An 18,599-nucleotide genomic window follows, 5' to 3' on the forward strand; every position below is an offset into this window, starting at 1 on the left:
TCAGTGAGCTAGGTGGGCACTGGGGAGCTGGCCACACGTAAAATTCATCTGGGCAGAAGATGGGCACTGTGGTACCTGGCCCCCAGAGTCACCAAAAGAGATGGGAATGATCACTAAGTGGATGCGTGTGAGCGGGTTGGATGTGATGGCCTCAGAAGGCAGGTTATTAAAGCAGCGTCTTGGGCACGGCTGCTCAGCTGCAGACTTTACTACCATTTCCCGAGGCCATGCTTGCACTTATTTTCCAACCCGTTTTTGTAGATTTTGTGTCCGCGTCATCAAACTCTTATTGGTTCTTAGTTTGATTTTCTTAGATCGTCTAATAGTTGTCTTCCTTCTCAAAGGCAATGAGGTGAGAACCCATTAAAGACATCAGCAAGCACAGCTCAGCAAGAATGAAGACTCTCAAGTGAGATTTCGGCTTCTCCCTGGCTTAATCTCAACTTCTCAGTTCTCTACTAAAAAAAGAGATGATGAAAGTAGAGGCAAGGTTCAGTAGGCTGTGGAATACATATAAAGAGCTAGGGCTCCATAAATCGTTATCATATTATAGCTAGTCCTTTTTTAAAAAATCCTCACTTGAGGACAATTTTTCATTGCTTTTAGAGAGGGAGAGAGAGAAGCCTGGATTGGTCGCCTCCCATATGCGTTGGTTGTGTGGATACCAGGTATTATAAATGCCTGACCAGGGATCAAAATGGCAACCTAGGTATGTGCCTTGACTGGAATCGAATAGAACCTGCAGCCTTTCAGTTATGGGCCAGTGCTCCAACCAACTGAGCCACAGCAGCCAGGGCTATGGCTAATCTTAATTGATTAGTTACTACAGTTTAGACATTGTGTTAAGTGCTTTATTTTTATTATCTCTAAATCCTAAAAGCATCATAAGGTCCCTATATTGTGTAGCAATTGAGGCACAGACTAAGGGAATATATGTGGAGGAGGGATGTTTGATAAGGCCCACGCTCTTAAATCATTTTGCTCTTGTGATTATTGTGAATGAGATGATGCATAAAAAGCACATACAAGTCCTTGCATAATGGTAAGTGCCCCATACAGAATACCTTTCATTAATTTTAGAGTTGTTTGTCTCAAGATGCTTACCTAGACTTTTGTTGTAAAAATGGTAAGGTTCAGCTTTCAACAAGGCATATCAAATTCTTATTTTAGAAATGTCAATAATCACGACCTCGAAAAAAGTACAAGGCGTTGCATAATTGCAGTTTATATTATAGTCCAGTACACGTTTAGTCCATCAGAGAGGGTCCTCACTTCTAGCAGGACTTAAAAAAGATGGCGGTGGCAGAGCAGGGGGACAGCTTCCAACTCTCAGCAACTTACAGCACCGGAGAGACACCGGTACCCCGCAGACGCCACGTCGGTGACCCCGCCCCCTTGCACCGCCCGGCCTCCAGAGCCGGCGCCTGCGCGTGCTCCCTCAAGCCGGCCTGGGCCTCACAGGACACGCGCACTCCACCGCTTGCTACTGGTGAATCCCAATGCCCTGCCGTGCTCTGATTGGTGGAGCCACTCCAGCAGCTCACAGCTCCTGAAACTCTCCCGCTGGCATTGAGGCAGGTCGGCGATTGCTCGGCCAGCGCCGCCGCCGAGCTGGGCCAGGACGGGCAGGACATCTCGGTTCCACCCGGGAGCCTCAGTCCTGTAGCTGAGGCAGCTCCCGTCGTTCCTGGTTCAGCCTGACTCCTCTCCACGACCTCGGTCCGGCATGTTTTCCAGGGCCCAGGTGAGGCGGATTCTGCAGCGGGTGCCCGGAAAGCAGCGATTTGGCGTCTACAGGTTTCTGCCCTTCTTTTTTGTCCTGGGAGGAACGATGGAGTGGATCATGATTAAAGTGCGCGTGGGCCAGGAGACCTTCTGTAAGTAGGGATGCAGCAGCCTCGTTTCATTGCAGGAAGGCAGGAGGCGGCATAGGACCTATTTTCCTGGCAGATACTCCTTCCTAGTTGCAGACCGCTTATTCCACTCACAGCGCTAAGCTGCTTTCAACCTGGTCAGCAGGGCAAGTGCGGTTCCGTTCACTGGGCGGGCCCTCGAGACCCTCCCGGGCTCTCCTGTAAGCGGAGCAGCAAAGGCACTTTGGTGTCCAACCTTGAGACCTTGCCTACACGTTGAGGGGAAGGCAAGTGACTTCACTCAGGACAGCCTCCTATCAAGCTTGCTGGGGACATTGGGCCTAAGGAACAGACTTGCTCATAGCACCGTAGAAGGGGTGGGATCCTGAGGATTCAGGGAAACTCCTATTAACTGGCCAGTCCCCTGTTGGGACTCTTCAGTCCAAACCCTTGGAGGGAGCTGGTCTGCCCGACTTAGCTAATTACCACAGTCTTTACAGGCAGAGCCATTGGCACCAGGGCCCAGCACTGTGAACAGAATCCCTGACATTGCTTTGCTGAGCACTAGCTCTGGACAGGCTAGTTTGTCTTCTGGGAAGACTTCCCCAACCCCTAAACCCTTTCTACCTTTGTTCCCCCAGAAACACTATCACTTGTGAATTACCAACCCTCATTTAAAAAGTTACCTTAGTGCTCTCTATAGATATTTATTCCTTCTGTTCATCCAGTCATCACCTTTTTAAAATTTATTTTTAGAGAGAGAGGAAGGTAGGGAGAAAAACATCAGTGTGTGAGAGAAACATTGATCATGAGATATACATCGATCAGTTGTCTCTCATACGCCCCAACTGGGGACTTGGCCAGCAATCCAGGCAGGTGCCCTGACGGAATGGAATCAGTGACCTTTTGGTTTGTAGGCTGGCTCTCAATCCACTGAGCCACACCAGCCAGGGTCATCCATTTATTAATTTTTAATGAGCACTGATGAGAGGATATAATGAACAAGGCAGAAGGTCCTCCACTCCAGAACTCTTAACAGGAGAGACAGACAGATCATGAAGACAGTTACTATTGAGTGTGGTCATTGCTCTAAGGAGAAAGTGTGGGGAACATGGGAATCTTGGGTGAGGCACTTCAATTGGACTAGATGGTGCAGGGAAGGCTTCCAGGAGTGAGCATGTCAGGTAGGTCCTGAAGACTGAGTGGGTGTCAGTCAGATGAGAGGAATGTTTGTGAAGTTGAAAATGCCTCATACCAGTGGTAAGAGCAGACATGGGGGCGTGGGTGTGAAAGTATGCTGTTTGAGGGACTGAAACAGGTGAGCATAGTGAGGGATGAAGTGGCTAGAAAGGTGCCTGGGCAGGTCCAAAAAGAGACTGGAGAACCGAGGATGTATCCCAAAGGATTGAAGGGTTTTAAGCGGCAGTGGATAAACACATGTAGAGAATGGCTGTTGTGGAGAGGAGACGGGCAGGAACACTTAGGCTGTGTGTTTACCTAGGTTTGAGATGGTGGCCTGGTCTTCGGTGGGGACCGAAGGGATGCCAAGAAATGATGGACTTGAGAAGACACCCAAGAGGTAGTCCTGACAGGGCTTGGTGATGGAGTGGACTCAGGAGACAAGGAGTGGGGGGCTTCTGCTAGGATAGCTGGGGCAGGGGGAATGCGGGTAGGACAATCCCGGGCTCCATTTGGATGTGCTGGCGGTTTGGAAGTGGAGACGGTTATATGGATCTGAAGCTGAGGAGGCAGATTTGGGCCATAGATCTGGGTTTGTGGGTTATTCACAAGCAGGCTGTGATGAAAGAGTCAAACCTCAACATTTTAAGAGTGATTAAGAGGCAAGCAGGGGAACCAAGGAGGATTTATCTCAGAAGACAGGCATTTCAGAAAGCTGACTATGCAAATGGGAGGTAAGTCCCCTCTCCCCCACCCGGAGAGACTTGAAGATAGGCAAATCTGATCAGGAAAGAGAAGGTGGAGGGAGGCTGGACATACCTTGGCCCTGGGAGGGTGGGAGAGAATGGGATCAGAGCATGGCATCCCTAATAGCCCTTGGAAGTTAGCTGGGAGAGTTCTTTCCTGATGGTTTTTCTCTGGGAGAAAGAATTCATGGCCGTTTGGGGGTGGCTGAAAAAGGGTCAGGGACCAGGCTGAGGAAACAGGATTGTCAGGCAGGATTACAGTGGACTCAGTCAGACGCATCATTGGCCCCACAGTGCAAAGCAAAACAGTGAGGCATGGAGAAGGAAGTTAGGTTATTCTGTAGCTGGGGTTTTGAAGGTGTGTCAAGAAGCTGACATTGATCGGAGGGGGAATTTCAGCTGGTTGGGCAGGAAGAGAGGAGGAGAAGGGGCTTGCTTAGGGGGTCCTCAAGGTCCAACAGCCTGGGGAAGAAGTTGGTAAAAGTCCAAGGACAGAAGGGCTAGCAAGGTAGTAGAGGTTGTGTGGAGGAGGCAGGGAGGTGAAGGATGCTAGTGCTCTATCCCTGGGACAGTGGCACAGGACAGGGTTGAGGAGCCTGAGCTAGATGCTCTTTTCAGTGATTGAAAGGGAGCGATGGAGAGCAGGTGCCAGTGCAGAGATGGCAGCAAATGGCATAAGCCCCAAAGGAGGAGGGTGGCAAATCAGTAGTCTGGAAAAGCAGCAGCAGACAACAAAGAAACTGCCCTCAGCTCCCCACCCTGAGTTCCTGGGTGTGGGACAGGGAGCAGCAGAGAGCCACAGATCAGGAAGTGTCTTTGAGGGGCCAGGTTTCAGGTAGGAAGGATGATTTCAGTGAGAATAGCAAATATCCCCCAACAGAAATTGGGGGATAAGGAAGTGAGAGAAGTCTTAAAATTTTAAAATATTGCCAGATGTGCTAGGACATGATCCTATCTTCGAAGACTCTTACCTGCTATTGAAGTCCAGAACTCCATTAACAGCCTCATTTAACTGTTTTAAACTGTTTATTTTGGCATTGAATTAAACATGAACATTGAGATTCAAATAGAGTGACTGACCTAGACTATTGGTTAAATTGCTCAAATCTGAGTATTTTTAATTCCTCAGTTTCTTAAAAATCTAAGTAAAATTTTTGTTTAATACAGATGACGTCTACCGCAGAAAAGCGTCAGAGAGACAGTATCAGAGAAGGCTGGAAGATGCATCAGAGACTGAACGTCAACAGTCAATAAAGTGAATATGAAATTTTACTAGTTTCAATTTCTTTAAAAATGTACATTCATTAAAACATACATTCATTTTCTTGTCAGAGGGAGCATTTTGTGAAGTGTATGATCAACCACTGTGCTGTGCACCTGAAACTAATACAAAATAACACTGAATGTAAACTGATTTAAAAAACAACAAAACACATTGCTAACATTCCAGTGAGTTCCTCCTTTCCTATGCACTTATTATGGGTGGTACTTAGCTGTCTATAAGGTTTGCACTGGAGAAGCTGAACCTGCATGGAAAACTACATCCCATGTCTTTTACTTAAGTGACATCTCTGTCAGTTGTCTATCTGAACTACAGCAATTTGTCCTCTACATTCTAGGAGAGAAATAAACTTGAAACAGCGAAAGTTCTGAGCACTTTAATCAGTCAGGGATTTGCATTCTGTAGTTGCCAGGAAATGGCATTTCTGTACATGTGGCAAGGAGAAGGATCAGGAGTTGTGTCCTATACAAAGACAATCTGAGGTTAATTTGATTCTGACTACCTTCAATAAAAGGTGAAATATTAGCCATTGAGAGGCAGCTTTACATTTGTAATTCCAACAGCTATTAGTTTTCATTTGTTTTTGATCATCTATTAAGCTTGACAGCTAAAAAATAAATTCAACAACTGTGATTTACTGAAATTCATTTTGGTGTATAGAAAGTTTAGAAAATGGACAGTCTTTCATAAAAGATGATGTATCATTTTAATGGTTGAATACAACAATCAGATCTTACAAAAAGAAAAATACAATTATGTAATAGCCAACACCCTACCTAGAACAACTAGTAAAGTACATATTTGGTTAATAATGATCTTCAGGTCCTGGTCGGGTAACTCAGTTGGTTAGAGCATTGTCCTGATATGCCAAGGTTGCGGGTACTATCCCAGGTCAGGGCACATACAAGAATCAACCACTAAGTGCATAAATAAGTGGAACAACGAATAAATGTTTCTCTCTCAAATCAAATATATTTTTTTAGTTAATTTATTTTTAGACGGGGGAGGGAGGGAGGGAGAGAAGCATCAATGTATGGTTGCCTCTCAAGTGCCCCCCTACTGGGGACCTGGCCTGCAACCCAGGCATGTGCCCCAATTGGGAATTGAACCAGCAGCCCCTTGGTTTGCAGGCCGGCACTCAATCCACTGAGCCACACCAGCCAGGACTCAATAAGTATCTTTAAAAAATGATCTTCAATAACTATTGAGTATTATTTTGTGATAATATAAAACAAATATATTGGAATAGTTTGTTTTCTGATTCTACTAATGGTACTTTTTTCCTAATAAGCCAAGATACTTTTTAAACAGCTCTATTGAGGTACAATTCCTGTACCACAAAATTCAGTCATTGTAAATGTTTCAATTCAAACTCAAATCTAGTTTTAGGAAACTACTCTCATCTCAGAAAGTTCCTTTGACCATTTGCAATCAGTGACTGCCCTGATTGCTTGGTTCTTTCCCATGCGTGTTAGTAGCTCTCCAGCAGTAAGCTATGTGGGAGACTTATGTTGCCTTTCTATGGTTTTCTCATTTTTAGGTTCTCTCAGTTAAATCTGACTGATTCACTGGTTGTCCAAACTAGGACTGCAACGTAAGGTTAGTAAAGTTGCAGGTTTTTCTAATTCATTTCCCTCCACCTTGGCCACTTTTAGTAGGTAAAGTCACAGACTTTCTCCTTCCCCCAAACTGATGCTACTTCCTCTCCAGGAGTAAAGCTGCTGTTTTTTTGAGACCAGCCCATACTGGTAAAGCCACTCACTGCTTTTGCTACTGAGCTGGGTGGGTGAGCTGAATTGAAGCAGTCCCAGGCAAAAAGGCCATGGACTCTCCTCTGTTCTTAACCAAGTTTGAGCAGTTTTTAAAGAATAAAACCTCAATTTGTAAAATACAAATAAAAATGTACTTTTCAGATCTTTTGTTCTTATACAGAACTGCCGTAATAAAGAAATTTTGTAGTTTTCCTATCTCTACTTTGCATTCTTATTTCCCAGGTCACTGTGGAACAGCATGTGTGGGAAAATTATTTCCTTCTAAAAATATCTACCCATTGAATCTAGTCCATGAAGTATTTTCTGAACAATTCTAGGATCAATCAGGATGCTTTGAAGTGCAGCCTGAATTGTTTGTGATTTTTTTATTTTTTGCAGAATTCAGATTTAATCATGGATATAAAAGTAAGATCTAAGTAGAGATCTTACTTTGTTGGAGACAAAACCATTGTAACCAGGATAATTATGCAGATGACATTTCTGTCAGCAGCCACTTTGTACACATTTTGCTAGGGTGATGGGAATTCCTCACTGACGACATTAGTCACAGTTACAAGCTCTTAAAAACAGTTACAAGCCCTTCCCTTGACTGGCTCCATGAGCATACATCGTTAGGCCTCCTTGGGGTGGGGGGTGGCAACAGGCTTCACACCCCTCTCTGATAAAGACATTGTTTCAAACAGCTGCTAAATAATATAAAGACACTGCTCCTTGCCTAGAAACTGAAACTTCACTGTGTAAAGCAACTGTAGACTTAAACTAAATCAGAGGCTCAGGTCTACTGGCAGAGATTTTCCAATTTGACCCAGGATAAGTTTGAGCCAGCTGGTAGAAAAAGCAAGGGCAACTTCCTATGCTTTGATAACCAATCCTACATTTCTTCAAACAAGAAAATAGCTACATATTAAAGAACAGTAGTTTCAACATAGTTTCTACTTCTCATGAATAAGAAACAAATGATTTTGAGACAGGCCAGTAAGCCAGGACAAATGGAACAGGAAAGCAGGAAGATAGCTGAACAAGATGGCCAAGCAATTTATAGGCAGATACAGGTCAACTCCAGGACCAAAAAAGCAGCAAAAGCAGGTGGGCAATGCCAGGACCAGCTGCAATGACTAATGACCTGCCCTGAAGTGACCAATCATTGGAGACCATGACCCTGAAACAGCACACCTGAAGACTGATGAATATCCTGCTGAAATCTCCCCAAGTACTCCCCTAAAGAGAGGTCTCTCCTGCCTACAAGAGAAATACATGACTGAAGACAAAGGACCCAGCACCAGCTCTTACTCTGGGGAGCAACCCATGCCATTCCATTCTCCCTCTCCTTCTTCCGCAGGCATGTATCTCCTAAATTCTAAGTGTCCTCATGAGATGAGACTGGCAACCAGGGGAGCAATGGGCAGCAGCAGCACATACCAGGCTAATCCCTTAATCCCATCTCCAAGGTCTCCTTTTCAGACCTCCCAGTGAGTTAAGGCAGCCCTGCCTAGGCTCTCCTGTTGCTTCCATGCTAAGCTCTCCCTTGTTTCACTCTTCCCAGCTGTAAGAAACGTACCCTCATAGTCACCTGGACTCACGAAATCTTCCTACATGACAACAAGAACCCACACACTACTGGCTGACCCTAGGCAGACCCACTCAGGGTCAGGCCCCCTATCCAGTAAAAATTTGTCACAAACACATCTTTCTAAATTTTGCAGGGACTCCCCCTCCCCTAATTTAAGCTAGTCCATTTATGTTAGAACCAACTCAGTATAAATAACCACTGATTACTCTATCTCACTAAAGCACTACCTACAGCTCAGAGGCACAGCCCAGAGCTGGACTGAGTGTGAAGACCAATGATAACCAATAGCACCAGGGAAAGGAAGGTGGTTTTTGTGTGCACTTGCCATCACCTCAAGAGTTGCTGGGGAACCCCAAAACTCACAGGCATTTTACTGATTACATTGCTGCATAAGAAATTAAAATTGTGCTATGATTCTCTCAATTATATGGCCTTATTCCATGTGCCCCCCCAGTTTTAGAAGTTTAATAATACCATAGAGAATATTTATTTATACATCTTTTACAAAGAATAGTTGTAAATGTTAATAAAACCAGCAGCTAACTTCTTTGTTTGCTGTGGGTTTCTTCCCTGGCCTACCTTTTGGACTCCATCCTAGAGAATCACTAGCCTGAAATTTGTGTTAACCTTCCCTGAGTTTTCTTCCTAGTATGTATTAGTTTGCTGATTTATTGAAGAACAAACCTTTGAAGATGACAGGGCAATTTCTGACTTCAAGGCAAGGAGACTAGCAAAGCAATTACTGTTATTAAGTTGAAGACACTTTCAGAGCACATTAGTTTGGATGCTGTAAGAACTAATCTTTGTTAACTAAGTTGCAAGATTTTTAGTTTGCCACAAAACAAACCTTGTTAACCCTTCTAAGGAATATGACTATTCTATCAGACACTGGAACTATTTAAGTTAGGAACTTTAATAATTTAAAGGTCCTCACTCTTAGTATATATACAGATTATAGAACTGTAGTGTCAAGGCAAAAAATTTAATAACAAAATTTAAAACCCTCCAAATACTCATTCTAGAATGACAAAAGCCTAATTAGCATTGACTGCTAGAAATCTACCTTTACTGTAGTGTTGGGGAAAGAATGTGGGCTTTGAAGCTTCACTTTATAATCTGAACTGATAAAGTACCTAAATGAGGCACATAGTAATTCTGTTCATCTATCTAGCAGTCCTATTTGGAAGTTTTGTCTAAATCTTTGATGTTGGAACTTACTCACATTAATCTTTTTGTAATTTTTTTTCCACACTGAGTAACCTCTTTAAAGAAAACACTTGGAACACTGTTTTCCAATGTGATTTCTCTTAGTTGAACATTATCCATTTTTAATCTTCATATGTGTGAAATTTCTTGCCATTTTTATGTGCAATCCAATGAACACATCTATTTTGGGGACAGAAACAGTCTGTCTGTTTGGTTCTGAACTTTCCTTCAGCTGACCTAGCACAGGCCTAAGAACAGAGTAATACTTAGCAGTAGGTATTTGTCTGCTCATAGTGTTTAGCTGGAATGTTTATACATCAGTGATCATTCAAAATATACTCATGAGCCTAGAACCACAGGGATTTGCAAAGTGATGTTAGAGGAAAACAGTTGGTTGATTTTACCAACACTTTGTATTAAAAGTGTGGTTATGTTTTAAGAGCTTATAAGCATGTTAAAGATATATGTGGGCCACTTGGCCTTTTCTGGCCAGACAGCTGACTATTTGAAACTGGTTACACTGTTTTATGCCTAGGACATGCTTTTATTGCCTTCTGCCATCAGTAACTCTTCAATTTTAACTTAAACCTGCATTTCTGCCCATGCTTAGGACATCTTAGGAATTCTTTGACTGCCAGCTTGAGAGGTTTGGTGTGGAGCACGTCAGGTTGCAGTGTGACTACATTCAGCTTCTGTGTTAATGCAGCCTGAGCCCTGAAGTAGTGTCTGGACCAATGACTTCTCCACTGGAGCTCTCTTCCCCTAAGTGAGCAGCCATATCACTACTGGCATAAAATCAAAGCTTGTAGGAATTAAACCGGCTTGAAACTAATATCTGACACAAGCTTTAACAGAACAACCAAACCTGGTTAATCCAAATCACTTTGCAAACTCCATTTTTATTTGGATTAAAAAGCTTTTCATGAACAAACATATGATACATACATGTTATAAGACTAGTTACCACTTAAAACTCTTTTGATACAGAAATTAGAATAAACCAAGTTTTAATCAGGTCTGAAAATGTTCCAGCTCCAAAATCAACACCACCAATTTGGAGATTTTACATAACAAATTATCCCCTCTCAATTTTTCCTCATAGGAAGAGAAGGGTGGTTTCAAAAACAAAACAATTCAAGGCCTTTTAAATCAGTTGTCTGACATACTATTTTAAACCTGTAGGTTTTTCCCTCCAACATAAACAATTCCTTTCCACATGAACTTACAGTTTTGAAAATATTTAGGCCATTATGCTTTCTAAGCCATATCACTACAATTCCTAAACTCATGAAAAAAAGAATAGTTAACTTGTACTTTCTTAAATCAGGACTTTTTTTTTTTGGTTTTTCTTTTTTGGAAGATGGCTGACCTCAAATCTTATATCCTAAATACTAATCGATATTCTCCAAGTTAATATACAGAAAGACATGATTCTAAAATAAATAGTTTTTTTGTTTTTTTTTTTTTAAAGAAAAACTTAATTAGGGCCTGCCTAGTGGCCCCTCTGGCCCAGCTCTGCACTGCCTTAGGGAAGCTCCTGGCTGGCTCTACAGTTTCTACAGCACCTCTAGACACTGGGAAGGAGCCCGGAGGAGGAGTGCTCTGGCTTCTAATGCCCCATGTAGCCCACAGTGAAGTTTTTAGAGGCTTCCCAAGAAGTCTCATCCAGACCTTATAAAGGGAAATCAAATGGGTGCATGAAATAAATAAATAACTTAACCAAAATTAAATTTCAGGTTCTTTGGTGTATTTCAAAGGATGTCTAGAAATAAAATAATCTGATTGTATTATACAGTTCATGATGATTCAATGGCCCAAATAACCAGGAACTGAAGATTTCTTTATCTGATTCAGTTTAACAATAAGGTACTGACATACTACTGCAATACATTTTTAAAAATTCAGAATTATTTAAAATACTTGATGCAAACTGAGATCCAGTGGTTGACTATAGGCAACTTTCAGTTATAAGGGCCTTCTATCTAGATACAAGAGACTGTTTCCCATTCTACACTTCTTCCCCCATGATTTAGAAAGAATGGTAATTAAATATTCAGGTACTGATTTATACCAGGCTAAAAGAAGAATGGTATTCTCTGAGAGTCACTCTTTCAACTTATAAACAGTAAGTAGTGGAAGGTCCACAATGATAACCACCTTGTTACAATCAATAAAGCGGGCTTCCAAAATGCCTAGAAAATACTGTTCCATCAAACCTGTCTGAGCATCATACATTGCCTCCAAATGTTTTATTTTAGGGTCACATAAGAAAGACTGGGTTATCAAACCCAATTGTTTGGGATCTGTAATGGTTTTTTTCATGAGCATTTTCTTAGATTATGATTCCTTTCTCTTGAAATTCAAAACCATAAGCTAAATTTTAAATATTTTAGAAAGTCTTAAATTTCTGCTTGAAAATTACAATGATGAAACTTAGAAGAAAAAAACAGCCACATCTGATGAGGAAACAAAGAATACCAAAACATTTGCAAATGCAGGCGATCTACCCCTTTACAATTATGCTTCTGATGCAGATCCTATGTGGTTATGCACTCCCTTCCCTATGTTAGTTAGGTGTTATGTTTAAAAATAAATCACCTCCATGGACACCTCAATACTTTCTTTAACATGAACTTCAATGTTTTTCAATGGAAGAGATTTAAAATTTTAAATCATCTAACGTGTATTATTATCAATAGATCAAAAGTACCCTTAAAACTTACCTGCCAATACTAAATATAATTCAGGGTTGTGCACATTTCTATAAAAATAAATGACACCATAGATAATCTAACTCAGCACAAGAAAAAGTGCTCTCTCCCTCCAAGGGTCCGGGAGATACACCAGCTGCAGAAGGATGTACAGCACTGACTTCAGACTTCCGCAGCGAGCCTCTGAGTTGAGAGAGCAAACGTGCATGACTGCCAAACACGAATAACCTAAATAACAACCTTTCACTTCACTTTTTGCCAAAGTGGCTTACGATATTCAGGCACATGAAACAGACACAAGTATACTCCCCTCTCTAAGATGTAAACTAGGACCAACTTCACATTTCATTGTCAACTTAAACTAATCTGTAAACTCGTGTGTGTGTGTGTATTTTTATCACTGTTTGTTCTTTTATAAAAACAAAAAAACAAAAACCCCAATCCAAGACAAAACCTTTGATGGTTTCAGTTCCACGGCAACAAGTAAAAAGATAAAACTGCAAGTGTACATATACAACCAATTATGAAACTGGTTTTAAACAAAGGAAACATATGCAAAAAATCTTTGTGTATTTGATAAAGTCAACTTAATATAACAAAAACAAATTGAAATAGCTTATTAAAAGTGTCCTTATATAAAAATGGCCTTGTGATGTACAGTAAAATGCAATAAAAATTATCCTTTGTTCCTCCCCCGGCCCCTAGTAACTAAAATGGCTACTTTTCCACAAAACTCTTTATGCTTCTATAAAAGAAATATAATAGATGTGATTAAAGGTTTTCTAGATTGTATGCTTGGCGAATGTTGAGAGTGTCTCGGAGCATCAAATCCCGAAGGCGCCAGAGGGCATCTGCCATGGTGGTATGCGCCCCTTTACTTTTCAGCCAGTGACAGGGTAGGCGGCTCTCTTGTTCTTTTGATAAATGGACATCACGTCTTCGAGCTGAAAATTAAAGTGCGGGCAAAGAAATATAAATAGAAATTTAAATTAACAAATTTCCCCTCAGTCCTAAGATCTGATAGATTTATTAGAACATAAAAACATTTATTATTATTTATTAAACATTATAAATTTTAACTGCAGAATATTTCCAAGCAAATCTCTTATATCATTTTATTAGACATTTTGGTTTTTAGAAAACTATTTCACTTAGGTATGAGACTACTTAGTCAAGGATGTCTTGTTTTATGCTGTTTTTGAAATTCTAATTTATAATAATGACTTCACAAAAGAGCCACATAATATAATGTAATGCTCTAGAAAGAGGACACAAGAGCTTAATAGCTAAAGGATTAGGTCATTAATATTTTGTTGCAGGCACTCCTGATATTTAATGATTATTTCCATGTTAACAAAAATTCCTAAAAAGGTAAAGGGGGAAACATAAGTACTACTCTTAAAAGAAATCAAATTAGGTTTAGAAATAAAAAATCAATAGAAACTTAGCAAGTTATTTTAGTTGGTACTGAAAATATATTGTCTGTTGAACTAAATCAATAACTTGATAGGTTAATAGAACATATTTTCTAATACTGTTAATTAAAATTGAGGTGAAATAATTTATTCAATACATACATCTATGTATTTAATTTAACAAATACATCTATGCTAATGCACATACGCCTAAAAAATAATTGAAAATATTCAGAATATACTTAAAAAGATGATGGTGATGTTTATAAAGACTAAGCTTTGACATTCATCAAAAAAAACTTTTTTTAATTTAAAGGCACAAAGAAATTTTTAAAAAAGACTTTATTTTTTAGAGAAGGGGAAGGAGAGAGAAAGAGAGGGAGAGAAACATTAATGTGTGGTTGCCTCTCAAGTGCCCCTTACCAGGGACCTGGCCTGCAACTCAGGCATGTGCCCTGACTGGGAATTGATCTGGTGATCCTTTGATTCACAGGCTGACACTCAATCACTGAACCACACCAGCAAGGGCTGAAGAAATTAAAAAAAAAAAAATATATATATATATATAAATAAATAAAAAAAATTCACTCACTCACTCACTCACTCACTCATTCATTCATTCATTCAGAGATAGGAGGGAGGGAGAATGAGAGGGAGAGAAACATCAAGGTGAGAGAAACACCGATCAGTTGCCTCTCATACACATCCAGACCTTGGACTGGATCAGCAACCCAGGCCTGTGCCCTGACTGGGAATTGAACTGGTGACCTTTTGCTTTGAGGGACAATGCCCAACTAAGCCACACTGGTCAGGGCAGCAAATATACATTTCAAAGTGTGATGTTAATATACAAAGAAGCTCCAAACCCTTCTATTAAATATACCATTTATTTTAACTTGTATAAGAAAAATGGATATTTGCCCTCTGCTATAATATGCCAATGGCTGCATGATGACCTCAACAAAGCATAGATTTTGTAAAGGCTTATTGAGAAAGATTCTCCTTACCTGCCAGAGTCTGGTCCCACTTGCTAATGCTGTTGGACTCAGCACTGAGTCCTTCAATGTATTTCAGGTAGGCCTCTGAGTGGAGAAGCCGTTGGGTCTTGGGTGGAGGAGCCACAAACATAGGCGTTGTTGGCTGCTGTATGACAGAGGGGCTGGTTGGATGTGGGCCAGGGTACGGAGGTGGTGCCTGCTGCCCTGGAGGCCCCAAAACTCCTACCTGAAAGAGCACAGACCACATAGTGAGGGGAAAAAAATACTTGGCACGTGTTTTGAGAAACAGGATAATGTCCAGTCCTAGAAAATCCAGCTGGGAAACTCACCTGCTGTCCATATGGACTTGCGCCTGGTGCTGGAGTCCCTACCATAGGGGTCACCCCTTGATTCATCACACCTGTAATTTAGAATGCAATGTCTCAATTAGAGGCTCTGGTTGACATGACTGAAAAACTACTGTCTGATAAGAATGATGCCATTTATAAGGCAAGCCTACGGACCTCTGCCTTTGAGTCTTTGTGGATAGGAACTCTACATACTCCAAAAAGGATGTAGCATTCAAACAGAAAATTCCTATTCTTTTGTTTTCTAGGTAATTTATAATGCTAGTACAACTTGTTAGATGTGTATTAATTATTCAGGGCTTAGAAATTATTTGAACCCTGCAGAAATTCTATTATCTCCCTAGGTAAGCTATAGTCAGAATATACCTATATTTTTCAAGGTATTTTTGTTCTGACAACACATTTTGCTGTAACTGAAGCCTGTGTTTAACTTCAGCAGAAATGGCGTTTAATCAGGCTCAGCAGTATGCAGTGTGCTAGGATAGTTAAGGACACAGGGGAGAGGTTGTGCAAGTGCACAGTTACATAAGCTTTGTGGAGGCTGGAGGCACATCCTTACTGTCTCCTGTCCCCTCACAGGCCGGCAGCACCTCTGGTTCTGACTGGAGTCACTAATGCTGACTGACAGAGGCCCCTTCCATCTGACAGACCAGCACTTTGAAAAGGGAACATCTGGAAGCAGAGCAGTCTCATTGCTATCACTTCAAATACAAAATGACAAGGGGAAAGAAAAAGATTTTTATGATCCTACTATATTTATGTGTCTGATGGTAATTTTGTAAACTTCTCTTGGTGACGCCTCATGAACAATTTCTGTCTCACTGGTACTAGCTGAGAATAGGCCAAGTGTCCTAAATTTAGTGTCTAGGGTTATTTTAATCACCTCAGGACCATCCATTTACTATTCTCAAAACAAAGAAAGAGGCAAGAAATCCAGTTTGTTAAAAACAAACAAACAAACAAACAAACAAACAAACAAACAAACAAACAAAAACCATTCCTTGTGAGTTGTTGTTTAAACTTCAAACAAGTCCTGCTGGCTGCATAAAAGGATCAAGAGGAGCTAACTTGATTCTATAGTTCCTCTAGGTTCAAAATGTTAATGTTTTGCCAGGCAGGACCAACCCACTATTCTAAGGTTCAAAATTAATAAATGCTATTTCTAGGAAGTATTAGACATTTGTTAGAAAATACTAAGTAAACATAAGCTTTCTGTTTACAAAGCAGGTTTTTTTTTTTATTCCAAGAACCCAGAAGGGTACCTGGATCACCATGATAGGATCCTAAAGATTATTTGTGAAAGAAAAGGTTGCGGGAGGTAAGCTGCTGCTCCAGCAACATATTATTAACTGTGTCCCCCCCACCCCCACTCACTCATCAGCCTTAGATTCTACAACAGAGTGGGCCTCCCTGACCTGTCTGTATCAATCTGTGTATAGAGCAGCACAAACATATCAGCAATGCTCTCTGCTTCCTCTATTTACAAGTGCCATGCTGGGGGGCAGCAGGTGAGAGAATGTGGACCACATCATAAGAGGAGTTCACTGAATTTTCTGCTCCTCAAAGCCTAACCAGAAATGTGTATATAGACACTAAGAGGGGTTCTTCCCTATTTCCCTGACTGTAATCAGGTGTGATGTTTCCTTCAAAAGCAATTTAAAATCTGAAGGGGGAAAGGCAAACAGTGGTGCCCCAAAACCCGCTAAAGATTATCAGCTCCCTAGTGAATACTGGCCTTAGATGTGGCTCCCACTGAATCCTATGTGCACCTAAAAGTCAGCTCCAACCTGGTCTGGCTGACTCAGTCAGACACCCTATGTATGCCAAAGTGAGAAGGCACAAAACAAGGCAAATTCTATTTGCCACATGGGTTCGCCCATTTTATGACTGATTTCTGTTCCAACAGTAACTCACACAGGCCGCCATTTCCATGATGAAGCATACATTCCCACAAACATTCCCTCTGGATACATCTGGATCAAACACTTTTGTGGAGTTATGAACATTCTCCAGTAATTCTCACAGAGTGCAGCTGGAGGCTCTAGGCCAAGACACCACGTTTGCTCACCCTGCACACTCTGAAGCACCATTTGGAACTCTGTATAACCCTATGATCAGTAAGTCCAATACTGGTGTAAGCAAATCTAATGTTGCTATATTTTATCATCTGGGCTGGGTCTTTACCTGATATTTTGGATAATGGACCAAATGCAATTCCAAGTTGTCTTAAGGTCACATTCCCTCCAGCTAGATTATAGCTAAGGGTCAGTTTTTTTGAGTATGATGGCAGTTAATATGGGAACTTGTAGTTTTCCTTTCATAATCATCTCTCAACTTGCTAATTATAAAGTAACACTGTAGCTATTTCTGGATTCCATCTATGTTTCCATATGAAATAACTTTTGAGCTTCTGTACAGACAGAAGTTTCTACAGTTAGTAGGGTGGGCTGTATTGCTCTTTAAAATGTTATGTTATGCTTCTTAGGGGACTCAGATATAGAAAACAAATTCAGTGCAAATTTGTTTGCTCCCTCCTTTTTGTTCCTAGAAGGACTGACTGAAGGATTTCTAAAGAGTTCTACATTAGTGACTCTGCAATCCTCTTAGAAGTGCTGTTTGAGAAGCAGAAGATAAGTAGGGGTGCTATACAGAGGACCCTATTAGGTGAGAATTGAATTAGAGGAAGCACTGAACTCAGGAGCAGAAAGTGCTTTTATATGTGAGTGGGAAACTCCATTCACTGATAAAGAGGGCGTGACTTTCTAGAGGGTGTGTGACTTTTCTGGCGCAAGTCAAATTGTGATTTTAAGAGTATGCCTCCTGCCTCTTGGTCTCCTAACTCTGGTCTCTGCCATGTGTCCTGTGCTGCTGCTAGGCAGCTGGTTGCCCAAGGGCACAGATGCCGAGCAACCTGCTCTACACAAAGACAGGCCCTGTTGCTGCCATCCCTGGGCTTCTCAGGGAGGGAAGACCTGCCCACAATGGACAGCAAGTGCCTCCTAGAACAAGTGGCTGAGGGAGGAAAAAGAGAACACAAAGATGAGATTAATGAGTGAATGAGGATGAAGTTCTTACCCGGTGGTGGGATGCCCGGGAGGCCAGGCACACCTGGCGGAAGATGGTGGGGTGGAGGCCCCCCAGGGTGAAGTGGCTGCATGCTGCCCATGCTAACAAGGCCATCAACTGGGCCCTGCAAAGGTGGAAGGCCTGGCGGATAGCCACCCATCATGCCTTGAAGGACACAACAAATTTCAGACATGCATCATTAACATGCAACATGAGCTAAGTAATAACAAACCTCCCACATGCATTACTAATGAATAAAGCACCCTTAGTATTGCATGATATAACAGAATTAGTGCAATTATTTTGTTGCAATAATGAACAAAATAAAAAGTTACAAATATGGAACCCAATATTTCTGGATGAATTAGTACTTAGTATATTATTATTTGTAGTTATTTTCTCTGGGATAAATATAAATACACTGCATGTTTTCAGTTAAAAATAAATAGTTCCA

The 18,599-nt window shown here is 41.3% G+C and overlaps 2 protein-coding genes across 15 annotated transcripts in view; one reads left to right on the forward strand and one right to left on the reverse strand.

The window, feature by feature from the left end:
• The first annotated feature begins 1,419 nt into the window (after nucleotides 1–1,419).
• SMIM4 (small integral membrane protein 4) lies at nucleotides 1,420–10,360 on the forward strand. Of its 2 annotated transcripts, none has more exons than XM_045831946.1 (3): nucleotides 1,420–1,877; nucleotides 3,355–3,432; nucleotides 4,946–5,050. In XM_045831946.1, exons 1-3 carry the CDS (start codon nucleotides 1,727–1,729, stop codon nucleotides 5,035–5,037), a joined length of 321 nt encoding a protein of 106 aa, XP_045687902.1. In that variant the 5' UTR covers nucleotides 1,420–1,726; the 3' UTR covers nucleotides 5,038–5,050. The 2 variants fall into 2 exon arrangements, with proteins under 2 accessions (XP_045687902.1, XP_045687903.1); XM_045831947.1 differs by lacking the exon at nucleotides 3,355–3,432 and adding an exon at nucleotides 6,601–10,360 and having other exon boundaries at nucleotides 1,426–1,877; nucleotides 4,946–5,033.
• A 127-nt stretch (nucleotides 10,361–10,487) lies between these two features.
• Nucleotides 10,488–18,599, reverse strand: part of PBRM1 (polybromo 1) — a 125,732-nt gene continuing 117,620 nt past the window's right edge. For 9 of the 13 annotated variants that reach the window (XM_045831924.1, XM_045831925.1, XM_045831923.1 and 6 more), the window contains 4 exons: nucleotides 18,155–18,310; nucleotides 15,062–15,132; nucleotides 14,742–14,958; nucleotides 10,488–13,263 (listed from right to left, as the gene is read on the reverse strand). In XM_045831924.1, the coding sequence (XP_045687880.1) occupies nucleotides 13,091–13,263; nucleotides 14,742–14,958; nucleotides 15,062–15,132; nucleotides 18,155–18,310 (617 nt within the window). In that variant the 3' untranslated portion in view covers nucleotides 10,488–13,090. The remainder of the gene's footprint in view (nucleotides 13,264–14,741; nucleotides 14,959–15,061; nucleotides 15,133–18,154; nucleotides 18,311–18,599) is intronic. The other 4 variants (XM_045831934.1, XM_045831933.1, XM_045831936.1 and 1 more) reach the window with 1 other exon arrangement.

This window comes from Phyllostomus hastatus, unplaced genomic scaffold (assembly GCF_019186645.2).
Source record: "Phyllostomus hastatus isolate PE091 unplaced genomic scaffold, TTU_PhHast_1.1 phas_contig_16, whole genome shotgun sequence".
In the NCBI taxonomy this organism is placed as follows: Eukaryota; Metazoa; Chordata; class Mammalia; order Chiroptera; family Phyllostomidae; genus Phyllostomus; species Phyllostomus hastatus.